Here is a 16,686-nt window from a genome sequence, read left to right as displayed (position 1 = left end):
GCTGTTTTAAACAAGCAGCTCTTCGGGACGCAGCACCGAGGTTTCTCACCGCACGTAGGAATTTCGGTATCATCGAAAGCCGATAGCCACGGCACACACCCACTCTGTTTACCATCGCCCGGCTCCGCTATTCCCTGAAGTTGCCCAGCTTGCTGAAATATGGTTACATATGCAAACATTATCTCCCAATTGTAACCTCATTTTCTGCTCTGCTGGACAGCGTGACCAGCATTTGTCATCTTGCCGCCCCCGCCCGCCACATCATTCATGTGTCTATAATTGTCATCAAGATGTGGCATGTCAGCAGGACTCCCGCGTCCGCTGCTCCCCATCTCCACGCAGTCACTCAGGTAACAAACCCATAATCTCGCCCTGTTTTCATGATGGTTGAATTACACATAATTGTTTCTGCACAGTGATTGATTTCTGCCTGAATAGAGACCTCTGCCTTTTTTCAATGCGAGCGAGTGGCAGCCAAGTCTCTCCATCTAGGAGGAGGCAGCAGCCTTTGAAGAGATCAAAGCCAAGGCCGCGAGCAGTTGTGCGCCCTGGGAATATGGAAAGCCTTTATGCTCTCAACCCCATTTCCAACATCATGTTGGATTGCAGCTGCATTACATTCTGCCAGCATTCTTAATGCTTTTAGTATTGACTCTGACATCACCGATAGCTGTTTTAAAGTAACAAAAGCTGAAGGATGACTTATTTTCACAACTCCGTAATTGGAACATGCAAAGTTAGGGGAAGGGAGCATTTGTTTTTAATCTGAGATACAAAAGAAAGCACAGAAAATTATATAAGTTCCCTAAAATTAAAAACACGTTTTTCATATGGAAAGAACAGAGGGGGCATTTTTATAGCCTAGACCACACAAAATGAACTGATTATGCACATGCTTTTTCAAGCCTAAGGGCTGAAGTAAAAATACGATTGGGCAAGCGAGTCAAATTGGGAAAAAATATCGAGACCCACGGTACGTTTAGTGACTTTTAGCACCTGATGCAAGGCGAAAAATAATGCAGGTGCCCAGGCTGTTGCCTTCCCTTTGCAGCTCCTTGTAGCAAACCGATAGTGGTTCACTAACCCTAAACCAGACACATGGCAAACGAACACTAAATCCCTATTAATTATCTAAAAAGATAAATAATGATCTAAAAGCATAAAATAGCACAGAGCTTCCACTAAGACTCCCTCTCCTCCAGACAGACAACTCTTAGGCTGGCTTAAATTTACTCTCGCCACAATATTGTTTTGAGGGGGCACCCAATGCTCCCACGCTCCTCCTCTCCACTCATCTGGCTTCACTAGCGAAAACAAAAGTAAATCTCTATCAAGAATAAGGATAAGGAGGATGTAAAAAGCGCTAAACAGGGAGGGGGCAGCAGCTGAACCACTCACTGGGCAGTCTGAGCACCACTGCTACTTTGACAAATATTTTTATTCATGGTAAAAACACTGAATAGGAGCTTTTAAGAGCAGTAATTTTGAAATATGGTAGCTGCCACTACAGCATGCAGAGCGGTGAGGAAGAATGTGCAAATAAAGAATAAGCTGTAAAGAATTAAACATTATAAGCTGTAAAGAATTAAACATTATGAGCACCCATGTATTAGCAATAAAAATAATTTCCTCTTAGCCGTATCGGTTTTCTTCTGCTGTTCTAACACTCCTTTTTTTCCCTGTAGTCATTAAAACCCTGACTCAAAGACAACAGCAAAGAGATCTGCCCTCCCTCCCTGTGGACACAGAGCTTATGTCCCTGTCATTTCAAGGCTGGGAAACTGTCTCGTTTCTACTTTGACTGTTCCTTAACACACACAAACCATACTGAGGCTGAAACTAGAGCCAAATGTAGCAAGCTCTTTACCAAGATGTAAAAGCTTATGTTTTTTTAGTGGTATTAATACACTAGTCTTTTCTGTGCTAATCCAAGGTTTGGGGTTTCCCTCGCCCCTATGCTCCTGCCATCCCCAGCATATTTACTGCTTCCTTTGCACAGTCTGCTTGCTTAAATCAGGACTAATTCTTTGTGGCTCTGGTGTTCACTTTGATAACCAGAGGGATGCTCATAAAGCAACACTGAGGACAGAGCGGCAAGATACAGAGAGCTGGAGCACTTGCTGTAAATAGAGGAATCTGCTGCCATGTCGGCAGGGCAGCTAATTCAACTTCTGCCTATCCCACAAGGAGTCTCAAGTATCTGGAAATGAATGTCAGCCTCCACAAACTGAGCAAGCAACATGTGTATTATTGCAAAGGTCTCCAAAACACCCACCGCTACGAAGAAACAGCAGCAGAGACATCACTTTTATATGATGCTGCAACCTTGCCTTTTGGCGTCAAACCATTACTGTGATGAAAATGTCTGTTTTACCGTAATTGCCGCTTATTTCCCCTTGCAGGGACTTTCATGTTCATTTGCAGAGGACTCACTTGTTACTTGATACTTTTGCCTGAAAGCTTGCTATGTTTTTTTTTGCAGCTATTCACTGAACTTTAAGAGACACCACCCAGCCCAAAGGAGGCAGGTGAAGTCTGTCAGCCAGGTTTTCATCCTGCACTGCCCACCACATCTACCTGCACAGGCAGCTCTCCATGCCCAAGCAGAGGCACAGCTTCTCATGCAGGATTTTTGGTGACCTCATTAGGGACAGCCAGGGGACGCGACAATAAACCTCACCAGCTCCTTCAACACTGATCCCTGTAAAGCAATGACCTGCATGACTGCAACAAACTGAGTTTTATGTTGGGCTGTGGTGCTGGGGGATATTCGGTCACCAGCTGTGGCCGTCATGTATAAGCTGAAGCTACAGAGCTGTGAAGAAAAAAGAAAACACCATGGATGACCAGGGTAAGCCCAGGGAGGCGATGCCACCGGGGCACGCTGCTCGAGAAACACAGAGCTGGGCTGCAGAGAGCACAGCTTGGGCACACATTAAAGAAGCAGGTATTTCAGGATGCTCGGGAAGAAATGGAAAGCCTCCAGCTTCAAACCAGCCAGGACCCCCTTGCAAATGGCTTGTCCCACCAGAGGCTGCTGAGGCGCAGGGCATGGACATCACCGAGGCCACGGTGGGTGCCCGTGTGGCTGGAAAAGGAAGACAGGTGTCATCGCTGACTGGATGCCATCCCAAAAAGGCGGCTTTGAGAAGCAGCTGAGCAAGGGCCTCCCAGCCCCATGGTAAATGACAAATACTGCACCACGCCCTGGGGACCTGGCTGAGAAGCCCTGGTCACCAGTTCCCAGCGCATTGAGTGCAAGAGCCATGAATTAATGGTGGCTTCCCGGGAGAGGGAGTGCATCGTTCTGGTTATCTCACTGCGTTTGCACTGAATTTCTGAGATAGGGACCGCGACAAGAGTGGTGGGGTGCAAATAACAATGCTGAGGGCTGAGTCCATTACTCCCGTGGAGGGAGAGCAAACTGAAAACAGAGTGGGAAAATACATGTGCTGCTGCCATGGCAGGGAGGGAAAATGAGAAAAAGTCTGATTTTTGACAAAAAGTTTTTAAACTAATTTTCTTAAGCCCCTCCTTGCTTTTACTTAGAAACTTCAGCATGATTATTTGGTCCTGAATTGAAAGGTTGGGTATGAAACACAGCCACAGCCAGCACGGACACCAACATTCTTCTTATTGGCACTGGCTTTAATCCTCTCATTCCCTCCCACCATGCACATCCCAGTTTTTCCTTTCTCAGACTTTTGGTTTGTTCTTATGAAAAAAAGAACAAACAAACCTACAACCCAAATAATATATCTGTAAAGGTGAGCTGCATTCCAGGTGGGTTCCTGAAGCAAACTCAGAAAACGTATATTCTGTTCCCATCTCTGCCACCACCTTCCTCCAAGTCTCTGAATAAACGTTGCTTTTTCAGGTCCTCATTTGCAGAAGCCTCCTCCCACCCTGTGCCTCTGCTTTTGGGAGCAGGGTGAGGGGAGGCGGAGGACATGACCCCCCTCAGCAGTGCCAGCGTGGGCGCCTGGGATACCTCCCGGGAATCTGCCGGCAGCCACCGACGCGCTGCAATTTCCACGGGTCACGTCCTCACGCTAGACTCTACGTCGGGTAATTATACACAGAATTTACCTATTTCATGCTTAATTGCACAGGAACAAACTTTTGCTCCACCCCCAAAACAGCTATAACCTACCAGCAGCACTTGCATTACTAAAGGCAGCTCTCCCAGTCCCGGCTTAACTCCCGAGGCTCAAATCTCAGCCACTCTCTTAACCAGCCACCCCCTCCTGGGAGAACCCACAGAGCCCAGCAGAGGAGAGGCGATAAAGGTAATATGAAAAAGACCAACGTCGGCCCATGGGTGAAATGCTGCCCCAAGATGAAAAATGTAACACCCATCCACAGGCTCTTCTGCTGCCTCAATCTGAAAAAATGCTTTGTCCGGTAGATGTTGGCCAGAAAGATTAATTTAATGGAGAAGGGCATTTTTTTTGTGCAGTGAGCACAACTGTTTAACTAACTTAATGTATTTACTAGGAGTCCTGGAGCTAAAGCTGGAAGACAAGCTCCCCTCTGAAATCTCTTTCTCCTAAAAAGTCTGCCCGTGCCTCAAACACAAGGGTTTCTGAACTGGCCTTTATTAAACCACATTTCCCAACTGAGTATTTATTGTTCTCTCCCATTAGCCTATAATATTCTCATTTACACACATATCCCTGGAAAGAAAAAGGAAGTAAAGGAAGGATTTAAAGTCGCAAATACAGAGAGAGAGCCTTCGACACAAGTTGTTTTGGGAGGGCCCTTGAATTAAAAATGTTTCATGCAAAACAGCATTTTGACCAGTGCCTCTTAATATTTCCTTATTACAAAGTATGAAGTCATCTTTTACAGGTCACTCCAATAAGAAGCTTAATAGTTGCCAGTGTAAAAAGAACCCAAACCATTTTGCAATAGTGCTGTCAAACTGTCTCAGGAGTTGCCTCACAAATTAGCATTTTTTTACGCTTCTCCTATTCCAAGTTTTTCTTCTGAAGATTTACATCTAAAACAGGATCTCTGCACTATTATCTTAGAAATATCCTCAAAATAACAGAGAGAGAACAAAAAAAAGTCTCAACAAAACCAGAAAAATCCGTACACTTAAAAGCCAGGCTTTTTAAAGTTTTATTTCTTTTTTCCTTTCAATCCTGCACAGCTTCCTTCTCTCCATATAGCCGGGGTATTTAAGACATGAAATAATGCATGAGAGAGAAGGTTTTGAGTAACAAATTTTCCAAATCCAACATGCTCGGCTCAAACTTACTTTTTAAGCTGAATTTCGGTTGTGTGCAGGAGAAAATCGGGCAGCAAAGGACAGACACAAATACAACGCAGCATGCTGGTGTCGCAGGGCAGCGAGACAAAATGCTTTAGGGGCGTTCTCCAGGGTAAATATCATCAAATATCCTCAAAAGCTCCCCCAGTGCCGGTTTGGTAAGCTCACCTTTCCTCTCCATGCCGATCCCTGGAGGGGACCTGGGCACGCTGCAGCCTGTCCCACCGCCCTGGGCCCCTACACCTGACCCTCACCCACCTGCTCCCAAAAGCTCCTCAAGAGGCTGAACTTGCACGTGTGTTTCTATTTGGAAGAGGAGGACCCGTACGTGAACCATCTTTACTCTTCGCAGGGATTAATTCACGTGCAGACGTTGAAGGGAGAAATCAGTCTCCCTCAGTTCGGAGGGGCCTGTCTACTTCCCTGCTTCACCTCAATTTTTCTGTAACAAGGGTTTCTTCAGTTTAAGAAACAGAAACGCCGCCAACCAGGCTGGAAGGGGCAGCACACGATGAAACAAGCTGCCACAAACCCTCAATGCTGGAGAGGGCGCAGATGTGAGAAGGAAGCCACTTCGTAAAAACTGAATTTGGAAAGCTGCGAGGGGGAAAGACGCGCTAAGGCGCTGCTTTGTGGGATGGCTGCCTGGGATGTAACACAGGTCAGAAGTGGGAATCCAGATCACCGTGGGGGCACATTATGTGAAACTGCAAGGAACACAGTACAGGATTGGGGATGTGGGGGATAGAGCGCAACCAAAAACACAGTTACCATTTGTAACTGCAGCTTCCTAAACCTGATACAGCACCAGCCGAACTTCAGAAACTAGAGACCCTAAACAAATCACTGGATTGTGGCTTTTTAACAAAGTAAACACAATTGCACCGCTGGACATAGTTTAATCTGCATTTTAGCACATCACCAGGGAAAAGACCTTCTCCCCAAGTACCGTCTGCATTTGACAAGTGTTGACACCTTTAATCGTCACCTCCATGTTTTGTACTTTTTTTATGCTATACAAAGCTTGCCAATGCAAGATTTAGGGGGGATGAAGAAAGATCAAGGCAAGATGATATGCCAAAACTGCGGGGAGACAACAGACATTCACAAAGATAAATCTCTGAGGCAGTTTTCAAATACAGAAGGAGGCAGAAAATTGAAGAATTAGAGTCTTGTAGCATAGCTAAGTGACCAGTTACTGGGACAGAGCGTTGGCTCTGGGCAGCCGGTGTCACTAGGACCCCAACCAGAAATACAGGGCCTACAGGAATAGCTTTGTAGGGCTCACAACTTTCCACCTCCAAGGCAACAAAACTGCCCAACAGAAGCCCCATGTTCACCTTCTCTGTTTTTCTGGACGTATGTGACAAATCAGACCATTTCCAGACTGATTTTCTTTGGACAACCCCTGCGTCCCCATCCAGAGCTTCATTCAAAGCAGCCAAGCGGGGAGCTGAGCTGCCACCAGCTTCGTTCGAAGCTCCAGCACTTTCTCAAGGTACTTCGTGGCAAACACGTGCATGGAATCCCAGGCTCTGAAGGGACTTCTCCCCCGTGCACCAGGCTGGGTGAAGCGGCCCAGCCTGCTGGCTTGTGCGGTGCTGTTTGAAGTACAGGGCTACAGTGCTGAAAGGGCTTGGACAGACAGACGCCTTTGGGAATTAACTGCTCTCTGGCTTGCCTGATAATTCCCAACCAAAGCGATTCTCTGTTTTACGTGTTACAGCCGGTGACAACAGTACGCTTTCTTTTAAAGTTTAACTGCCCGTTTTATAAATATTCAATCAGAGCCTCGTAACTTTACATTCGTAATTTGTGCTGACAAAGCTCATTCTATTGATTTTATGCCTCGATTTCACTTATACCCACAAACACTTAAGGAAAATAAACAAACGCGTAATCGACTTCTCAGCCCCATGAAAATGCTCTTCTACACAAGGGATTTAGTATCTCTGAAGATCACAGGTGAAGATATTCTAGGTCCTTCATCTCAAGCTGAAGCATCAGCAAGCAACACCACTGCCAGAAGCCAGGGAAGGCAGGTACTCCTCAGGCAGTTCAGACTACTTTTCTTCCCCTTTAGGAGAACAGGCAATCCCTGGTTGATTAGCACACTTGGCACACACGTTACCTCCCTCTTGCACTTTCAGCTCAATCCCAAAGATTCAATGAATACGTTTTTATTTAAGTGCTCAATCACTTTCTTGCTGAGAGGACAGATTCCTTTGAAGTGGGAAACCCAAACTAAATAAACATATCCACAAGATCCAAGTCTCGAAATAGAAGCCATTGGGTTGCTAGATTAACTTATTCTGAATGCAATTTTCTTAAGTGAATCTAATGCTTACGAAGGGCCGGAGTGACAGAGACGCTAATCCCCGGCTGCCTGGGCAGGAGCTGCACGCCAAGCAGCTGCGTCCCGCAAGAAGGGACCAAACCCCACGGCCAGATGAGAACAGTCTTCACGCCAAACATGCCTTATGGCCAAAAGCAGCTTAGCCGTGACTGCCTGCTAGCCAAGACAGGGGCAGTTTGGGGTAAATGGGAGTCATTCGCGCACAACCGGAGCATCACAATGCATGGCTTCCCTGCAGCGGTGGGGAGGACACACGCCGAGGACAACCTGCCTCCACCAGGTCGAGGGCCCGCAGACTGCCCGGCTTCACAGCAGTGTTTCCCTCAGATGTGTCTGTCTGTGCAAGAGCAACGTGGGAGATCACAGCGGGCCACACAGCGCACAAACCTCAGGATGCAAAATGTTCAGCGTCCATATTAAAGGATGCTCTCACACGTGCGTCATCTTCTGAGAGACACAGTGTTTCACTACTAGCAAAAAAAGCACATGCTTTAAAGGGATTTCAGAAATGTTACACCCGCAGTAAAAGACTGTTGTACGGGTTATTTCCTTCCCGTATCAGAAGGAGTTTTCCCTAACTATAAACAGAAGTTAAGTACTTGGGAAGAGCCAGGCCTGCAATACCCAGGCTTTTTGACGCCTGCAGCCATGCAGTGCTGCAAGTATCTAGAAAAAGCCGTTTCCTTTTTTGATGCCTGAACCTATGGAGCTTCACGCTTTCTTCTTGAGCCATATCCTCCCTGGCACTCACAGCCTGTAACAAGCTATTAACATTTTTTCTGCCTGGTATTAAGTTGGAGAAGAGGTGGCAGAGCAGCAAAACAACAGGAATGACATCTTGCTTTTAAACTGCCTTAAAATGAAAGTGGCAGCTCCACCTTCTACAGTTTATATCAAATTAGTTCCTAGATGTATAGGTAAAAAAGCAGATTTAGGACGTGAGCATGCACACATATTGATACACAAATATATAATGCGTGGGGTTTTGGATGGCGCTGCCCGTGCAATGCATTTCTTCAGGCACAAACCTGGGGTCGCAGGGGGAAGAAAGAGATGTGCAACAGGCTATGGCCCTCGGAGCATCCCGCTCCAATGCCAACTCAGGAATTACTGCAAAGCTTTCTGACGGGTGAAACGGGAGCAGGAGCTGAGGCCCAACATCTGTGCCACAAAGCCCGTTTCATTTTGGGCCTGGGAGCTTTCAGCCGATCAAGGCTTCCAGTAAGTGCCTATGATTGCACAGTCAGCAGAAGCCGGCTCTCAGGAAGAGGTAATATTATGAAAAATCAGGTTCACGTCCTTCTGCAGTTGGATATACTAGCTCCAACACTCCCGTACATTCCCCTAGGGGTCCCAAAAATTCCCCACAAGCAAGTGAACCAACCTGCTTTCAGAGACACAGCAAGATGTAGCTAGGGAAATAAACCCCTCTTACTGAGGCTCTGTAGCCACTCGTTCTTGCTGTTTCTACCCTCATCCTTCCTCCTTGCTCTTTCTATCCCCATCCCTCCTCTTGTCCATATTATCTGCAAGATTTTTCCTGGAACATTAGCTCTTCAAGACAGGACCTATGTCCATACCCCATGCCAGGCAGAAGCACACAAGGAATATCCAAAACTTGGGCAAAGTAGGGAGGTCCTGCGTATAAACATTGTTCCTTGCATTCCAACACTTTCAGCAGAATTCCTCATCGTTTGCAAATGGATATGCTATGTTTTGCAAGTCCCTGTAAGGTGTTTACAAATTGTACCCTCCAACCTATTTAACGCCTCCAGCTGCTATAAAGAGACAGTTTAACCACAAAGAAATAAGCCCAGACCCCAAGAACAGATAAGAACAGAAAAAAGGGAGGTTGCAGGTATCCTCTGTCTTCCCACAGAAGGTTTAATTCACTGGGAAAGAGAGAGGAACAAAGACAAAATCATTTTCTGAATGAATTTAAGATAGAGACAATTCTTCTTCAGTCACCTCTTTTGTCCTCACATTCCCAACACAAGGATAAGAAAGGTTTGCTACTTCAAAACTGGTCTTGTTAAGGAAAAGGTAAGAAAAACCCACACATGTTAGAAAACAACCGTCTGTCTCCATCTCCCATCTTCAGTACCGTCACGATGCTGAGAAACCACCAAAAGATATCTCGAGCAGACAGGATGCACGTTCACCAGGTGTCACTGCGGTTTTAGTACCACCATGTGCCACTTCTCCTGCAGCCTCCCAAACAAACTGCTTCGCTTTTTCACTTACTCACCCATCTGATAAGAACACCTACTGCGGTGCCAGGGCTGTAGCTGAACTTGTAATTAACAGTCTCCCGCTCCTACAAATCTGACTTGTAAAAGGCAAATCGGTTGCCAGTAATGTAAAAAAAAAAAAAAACCTAAAAATAATTAAAAATAATAATAATAAAAAAGAGTAGGAGTAGAGGAGACCACTCTAACAACAGCAGATTAGGAAAATTTGAAATCCTCCTCATACACCCTCTTCCCTCTAAAAGCTGCACTGAAATTACACTATAGTTTTCTCCTTTTAAGGCTTATTAGACAAGTTGTGTCTGACTGCAGATTTCTATTTTTAATTTTACAGAGCAAAGATGTAAAGCATTTTTTCTTTCCTTTTCTTTCCTATATGTGTTGGTAAAGGTAACTTTTTTCCCGTTCCAAGAAAGCTTTTGCTCTCTCTGCACTGGTGTAGCAAGCTGAGGCCACCTCCATCAGAGATGGTCCTGGGTCTGGCTGCCTTTCCCCCGGGGCACATCCCCTGGGTCCTTCCAAGGGTTTGTGCCGGGAGGAAAAAAGATTCAGCGCCCCAGGGCGGCTTTTTAATCCTGCCTAACACCTCCAGGCAACAGATGCATTAACAAGAAGCGGCTTTGTCATGCAAATGGCAGGGCCAAGGTACACACCGCAGGGCTGCTCCCCGCACAAATGGCGGGGGACTGACACCCCAGGGGAGACCTCCACCTTTAGGCCTTGCTGATCTCGGCTGCTCCTTGCCTCCCAGCCTTGGCACAGCCCCCCGAAACCAGGAGCTACAGCAAAGCCGGGGGGCAGCAGTTGGGACCCCGCAAAGGTGAGCGGTCAGCCATGAGGCGAGCGAGCGTGTCATCTCCTGGACGTGGCATTTTGATCTCACACGCACTAAAATCCAGCTGTCAGCTAGGAGACTGACGAAGATTACAGTTCAATTAAACAAAAAAAAATATTTAATAACTCAAGCGTGTAGCCTTGTGGTTAAACTGAAAGAACTCCAGGCTTATGTCAACATCGCGGCCCTGCAACAGCACTATTTTGCCGAAACAGCGGTGCTCCTCTAACGTGCAAGAGCAACACTGAGCTACATTAGCCCCTCACATGTTCAGCAGGCAGCTTTACAATCAGAAAGCAGATGGATTTTCCCCCCTCCTCCCCTCCAATGTACCCGTGTAGGGTGGTTCCTAAAGTACCTGAGCAGGCAGCCTCTGCAAGAAGCTGATATTTTGGGGTAACCATTTGAGATCAGCAAAGAGCAGCAGCACCACGACACGCATACATGGAGAAAATCCTCAGTGAATAATTAAACTGGATATTGTTGTTCAAACCAGCACTAGGGACTTTCTTAGCAAGGTAACATGGGCTAAAAAAAAGGCTGAAGTTTCCCTGTCCTCAAAAACCGGACAGGTTTGAGACTCAGTGCCCTCTCGAGAAGCTGCATCCTTTTCCCCACGATTCACCCCAACTGAAGTTTTCTGTAGAGCAGTGTTTACAACAACAAATATCAACAGACAGTGGTCATCATACCTCACCCTAAATGTCTGCAGGCCTCTGAACCGTAATTTATAAACAAACAAGGTCCTTTTTAAAAACAAAGCTGTGGAAAGCAATATATTGCAGGAATTTTGCATCTTTCAAACACAAACGGTGACATATAAAAGGGCAGATCTGTGTGTTTCCCAGTGCCAAACCGCCCTGTCATTCTGAATCCAACATCCAGTTATCTAACATGCTTTTCTACTGTCAAATTACCAACACAGATCAGGCTCCCCCTTTTTTGTTTTTGAAGTCAAAAGCCACAATCCTGAAGAAAAATAAGAACGTCAGAGAGTAAAATAATGCCAGTTGTTTGACAGAGACCGCCAAGTAAAAATCTAAGAGGCAATAAGACGGAAAACTGCTTTATCACAGGGAAATAACAGCATCCAACTTCTTGTATCACAGCACACACAAGTGCAGTGGCGTTTTTTCAGCAGGATGCCTACAAGCTAATTTGCTTCCCGCTCCACTCCAGTCCTACCCTTCCACAGCTCATTTTAACATTGCCCCTCCATCATTCTACACGTATACCAAAAGGTTTGCAAAAACAAACGCAAATTGACTAATTAAAAGTACATTAAAATCCATCAAACGTGCATCTACACCAATGGAAACAGAGGGATCGACCTGGAAGTATCAGTGCCCGCCACAACGTAGAAGAAAGCTGAAACTACTGTGTCACGGTTGATATTAATTCCTCACCAACCATTTCACAATTTGTGGCTGAAGATATGGAATATGTTTCAAAGGAATACTCCCAGATACTTAAAGCCGTCACACAGAGAACTGATGGCAGAAATAAATATCAATCAGTAAAGAGAAATGCCATATATGAAGGAAAAAAAAAAAAAAATAGAGAATCTAATCTTTTCATCTTACTGACAAGCAACTTCAGCAGTTCTGCTTCCAGCCCTTCATTTTCCTCAACAAATGAAGAGTTCAAGCCAGAAAATTCACATCTGTCCCAGTCACTACAAAGACGGCATTTGCATCATTCCATCATACATTATCCCACAGTCATAAACCAGGGCTCCCCCCAACAAAGCCCCCAGCCCTGTTCAAAGGATGTCAGACACTGCAGACGTTAATCTCAGCTTTTCCACCGCGACTGCTACCAACACGTCTAAGCGCTCTCAAATTCCACTGGACGAAGGCTCTGAACAGCAGAAGCGCGACCTTCACCGCAAATGAAGCTACCCAAAAAACCCCGGCGTGAACATGCACTGCAGACCAAACAGCAGAAAACCCAGCTCGCCAAAACTGGTCTTTGGAAGAGAAAACTCACTGTTCTGGGGATGGGTGGCGACAGAGATCCATTAGGCATGTACGGGTCGTTATTCATATTTGGCATCATGATATACCCAGAATAACCAGAGTATGATGGTCCCTTGCTGTATAAGCCACTGTCTGGATGCTTTCCTATGGAAGAGGAAACAATCATTACATTATTCCCCACATACACATTTCTTGTGAAGTAAAGCACTTAAACAGGTACTGTGCATTCATAAAAAATGTTCTGCTTGCAAACGTGTCCTTACTCATGGAAATTACCTCTGACAGAAAGTGATCCCCAGCAATTCGCAACAACATTTTTTTAAGAAGAGTTAATTCTTAAAGGACCAAGTACTCTCAGTGAGTAGTTTATGCTTAAAATAAGGAATAGCCTCAGAGCAATCAATTTATTTTGCTAGTTCCTGTTCACATCAAGGCAGGAACATCAGCAACGGCATCACATTTCTCAAGAGCAGTTTTCCCCCATTTTATACATCCCTCTAGGATGTGTGGATTCAGAAGTATTGCCAGGACAGGTTCCCAACAGCATTGTTAGGAAAGGGAGGAACAGGGCAATGATAACTAGATATAATCATTTCCTTCTCTTGCTGAGCCACTGTGTACAGCAAACAATTAATTCATCAGGAACAATTAGAGGGCAGGGGCTGACTTGGAAGGAGACCCTAACGATTTGGGGGGGGCTGCTGAACACACACAGCACTACAGTCAAGAGGGAAGCCAAGTGAGGGAGGCTATTTCGTAGGAAAATAAAGAATTTGGATCCAGGTCCTGTAAAAAGGGGTGAATAGGTCTCCCATGTACATGACCATTGACAATGATACTACTCAAAGGTGAGGTTTTAAGAGGATTCAAGGCTGAGAAGAAAACCATACAGAAGGGATCTCCTCCCCCTCACTGCCGAAATGCTGTGAGCGTGGCCACTATTGCTTTTAGGCTGTTTAATGACCAATTTGGAGAATGGTCACCACAGAGTCCCGGAAAACACCAGAACTGAACTGTGTCTGTCTTTACATGGAATCTATGATCTGGTTTAGTTCGTGATGATAATTTTAAACATAATCTCCCATCCTTGACAGCACAGATTCTTTGTGTGTGTGTCCAGCTTCCTAACTGATATTTAACAAACTCTGTTATTTCCTCCGTCCTCCTTAATCAAAATTAACCAGCTGGTACACTAAAAAAAATAAAAATCAAGAGGTCTGTTCATGCCTAGATTTGGAAGCAGAGATTTAAGCAACAGACTTTGGCTATGGGGAAAAAAGCAATGAGTTTCTGAACATGCACAACTCGGCTGTGTTGTATGAGTGAAGAGATAGATGTCTTTTAGCTGATATCCTAAAAATAGTTATTTCTTCAGTGAAGATCCATTTGGCCTACTTATCAGTTTCTAAACAACTGAAATACCATTTGGTCACTCAAGATAAAAGTGCTGCGCATTCATTTCCTTTTTAAATGTGTTTTGATAGAAGCCTGGCATCCCCCTTCCCCAAAAGCTACTAAATTTCTGTTTAAAAAAAACCAAACCAAGCCAAACTAAACCAAACCAAACCAAACAAGCTCCAGTTTGAGGACCATGTGGAGGTTCACAGCGGGACGAAGCGGGACAATATTTCAAGACAGGACCATGTGTTTCTCACCTTCCTCAGGGTGCTCTCTGCCTTTATCATGGTAGGAATCCTGCGCTTGGGTCTGCCTGGAAACCTGACCGCAGGGAATCCAGCGCCAGAAAAGAAGAAGAAAAAGAAGAAACGTCATTGTATGGATGCTCATTTATTGATCACAGCACTACAGCTTCTTGTAGAAATAAAGAAGTTAAGGCAAGAGATAAGCACCTTTCTTTTCCCTCTTAAGTCACTTGGAAGGCAACTGTACCAGAAACATTCGTTTAAATGATGACCTTATGAAAGCACTGGTAACTATGGGGCTTTGCAAAGCATTTCTAGCAGAAGTGTTCTACATTAAAGAAAGGGGCTTTTTTTCTGGAAAATATTTGGGGCTTCTGCAGTCAAAACAAAAATAATAATGAAAATCAGGTTGCATCATTACCAGATCTTTAGGAAAAGGGGAAAAAAAAAATAAAGAAAAATAGGCAGGTTCTCCACTGACCCTGAAGTTCTTTTAACGCCGGGAATTTCTTCCCAGTTTTGTGCAAATCCCTTAAAGAGTTTACAGTTAATGCTCCAACCCAGCTGATTTTACCGACGAGATTCCATGGTTGGTTGAGGTCTAACACCACCGCACCGTCGGGGGACTCGCGGGAACTTTCTGGTCCCGGGCCGAAGCGCGGGGGGGGCCGCCCCCCAAAGCCCGACCCTCAGAGCGGAGGGGCGCGGAGCCCGCTCGTCTCTGCCCGTTGCGCCTCTGCAAACAGTAATTGGTGTGGGATGATTTTTTGGGGGGGAAATTCGTTAAATAGGTGTTTCCCCGGTGCCCCGCCGAGGCTCCCTCCCTCGCTCCCTCCCTCCCGGCAGCGTCCGGCGCCCGTCGGCATCCCGCGCCCCCGCGGCCGCTCCGCGCTGCCCCGCGGAGCCCCCGCGACCGCGCACCTCGTGCCCGTTGGCGCCGGGGGCGATCTCAGACTCGTTAACGAGGGAGGACTTGATGTCGGCCAGGTCGCCCTCCTCCTCGGGGTGGCTGATCTCGGCGAAGATCTTTTCCTTCTGGGGGTCCCCCTCGTCCTTGAAGGGGATCATCTCGTCGGTAGCGCAGAGCTCCGGGTCCCCCCCACCGCCCCCGGCCCCCGGCAGCTGCGGCATCCTCACGGCAGCGCGGCTTCTGCTGCGGCCGCCGGCCCGCCGCGGGAAGGGGAGCGGGAGCGGGAGGAGCAGCGGGGGGAGGAGGAGGAGGCAGTAGGAGGAGGAGGAGAGCGGAGGAGAAGGAGGAGAGAAGAAGGGGAAAAATCCCGTGAAGTCCTCGGGGTTGCTCTCGGCAGCTGGAGACCCCCTCCCGCCCGCCCCCTCGGGCTGAAGCACCCCCGCTCCCGCACGGCACCAGCACCCCGGCAAGCCTCGCCCCGCCGCACCGCACAGCCGGAATAAGTCGAAATACACCCGCTTGTGTCCCGCCCGCCCCCAAGGACGGCGCCGGGGCCCGCCCCTCAGAAGCCCCGTCCCCCCTTCAATCCACACCCCCGGGGCCTGGGCTCACCCTGGAGGTGAGGGCAGAGGACCCCGCCCGAGTTTTGCCTCCGAGTGAAGTTGCCGCCACCCGGATCGGCCCGAGTTAAAATGGCTGGGGAGGAGCGGGCAGAAGGAGGGGGAGCCCCGGGGGACGGGGACAGCGCTGCCCTCGGCGCGCACCCACCGCGCCTTTGTCCGCCGCTTCGGCCGCGGCTCCGGGCACGCCTGGGCTCAGCTCGGCGGCACCACGGGGGGCGGGGGAAAGAGGAAAAAACAGCCCCGGGAGATGAGGGAGAGATAGAACGGGCGGGGAGGCGTCCCCCCGCTCCCCTCCGCGCCCGCGGGCACGGAGAAAAGTTGCCTCCGCGGAGCCTCCGCTTCCCCGGCCGCCTCCGCGCTTAGCGCCCGGCGCGGGACCGCCTGCCACAGCCGGCGTACGCGGCGCCCCACGGGGGGCGGCGGTGGGGCGCGGGGCGGCGGCGGCGCAACTTCAGCATCGCACCCGCCCTCCCCTCCCGCTCTCCCTCCCTCCGCCGTCGGGGCGGGGCGGGGGCGGCGGAGATGAAAGGAGCCGCCGCCGTGACTGACACCGCGCCCGGGTCGGGGGGGCCGGACGGCGGGGGCGGAGGGAGAGGGCCGGGGCCGGTGGAGAAGGGGGGAGTGGGGTGCGGGGCTGCCCCCGGGCAAACTTTGTTCAGGTTGTGCCGAGCAGCCTGTGTGTGTCTGTCTGTGTCTACATGTACATGGGTGTGCGGTCGTGTGCGTGCACTGCTGCTCCTCTTCCCCCCAGATAGGAGCCCGCTGAGGAGGGCAGAGGCACTCTCTGCATCTCCAAGCAGACAAACCTGCTTTTTC

General features: G+C 48.0%; 1 protein-coding gene across 7 annotated transcripts in view; it reads right to left on the bottom strand.

Moving 5' to 3' along the window:
• LEF1 (lymphoid enhancer binding factor 1) overlaps nt 1-16,289 on the bottom strand; it is a 68,009-nt gene extending 51,720 nt beyond the window's left edge. For 2 of the 7 annotated variants that reach the window (XM_065062770.1, XM_065062768.1), the window contains exons 1-4: nt 15,860-16,199; nt 15,259-15,487; nt 14,350-14,413; nt 12,705-12,838 (exon numbers count right to left, since the gene is read on the bottom strand). In XM_065062770.1, the coding sequence (XP_064918842.1) occupies nt 12,705-12,838; nt 14,350-14,413; nt 15,259-15,468 (408 nt within the window). In that variant the 5' untranslated portion in view covers nt 15,469-15,487; nt 15,860-16,199. Of the gene's footprint in view, nt 1-12,704; nt 12,839-14,349; nt 14,414-15,258; nt 15,775-15,859 lie in introns of those variants that run through there. The other 5 variants (XM_065062772.1, XM_065062774.1, XM_065062771.1 and 2 more) reach the window with 5 other exon arrangements.
• Between the last annotated feature and the right edge of the window lie 397 nt (nt 16,290-16,686).

This window comes from Columba livia, chromosome 4 (genome assembly GCF_036013475.1).
Source record: "Columba livia isolate bColLiv1 breed racing homer chromosome 4, bColLiv1.pat.W.v2, whole genome shotgun sequence".
Taxonomy (NCBI): domain Eukaryota; kingdom Metazoa; phylum Chordata; class Aves; order Columbiformes; family Columbidae; genus Columba; species Columba livia.
The sequence above is the reverse complement of the archived record's forward strand: the minus strand, read 5'-3'. Positions and strand labels throughout refer to the sequence as shown.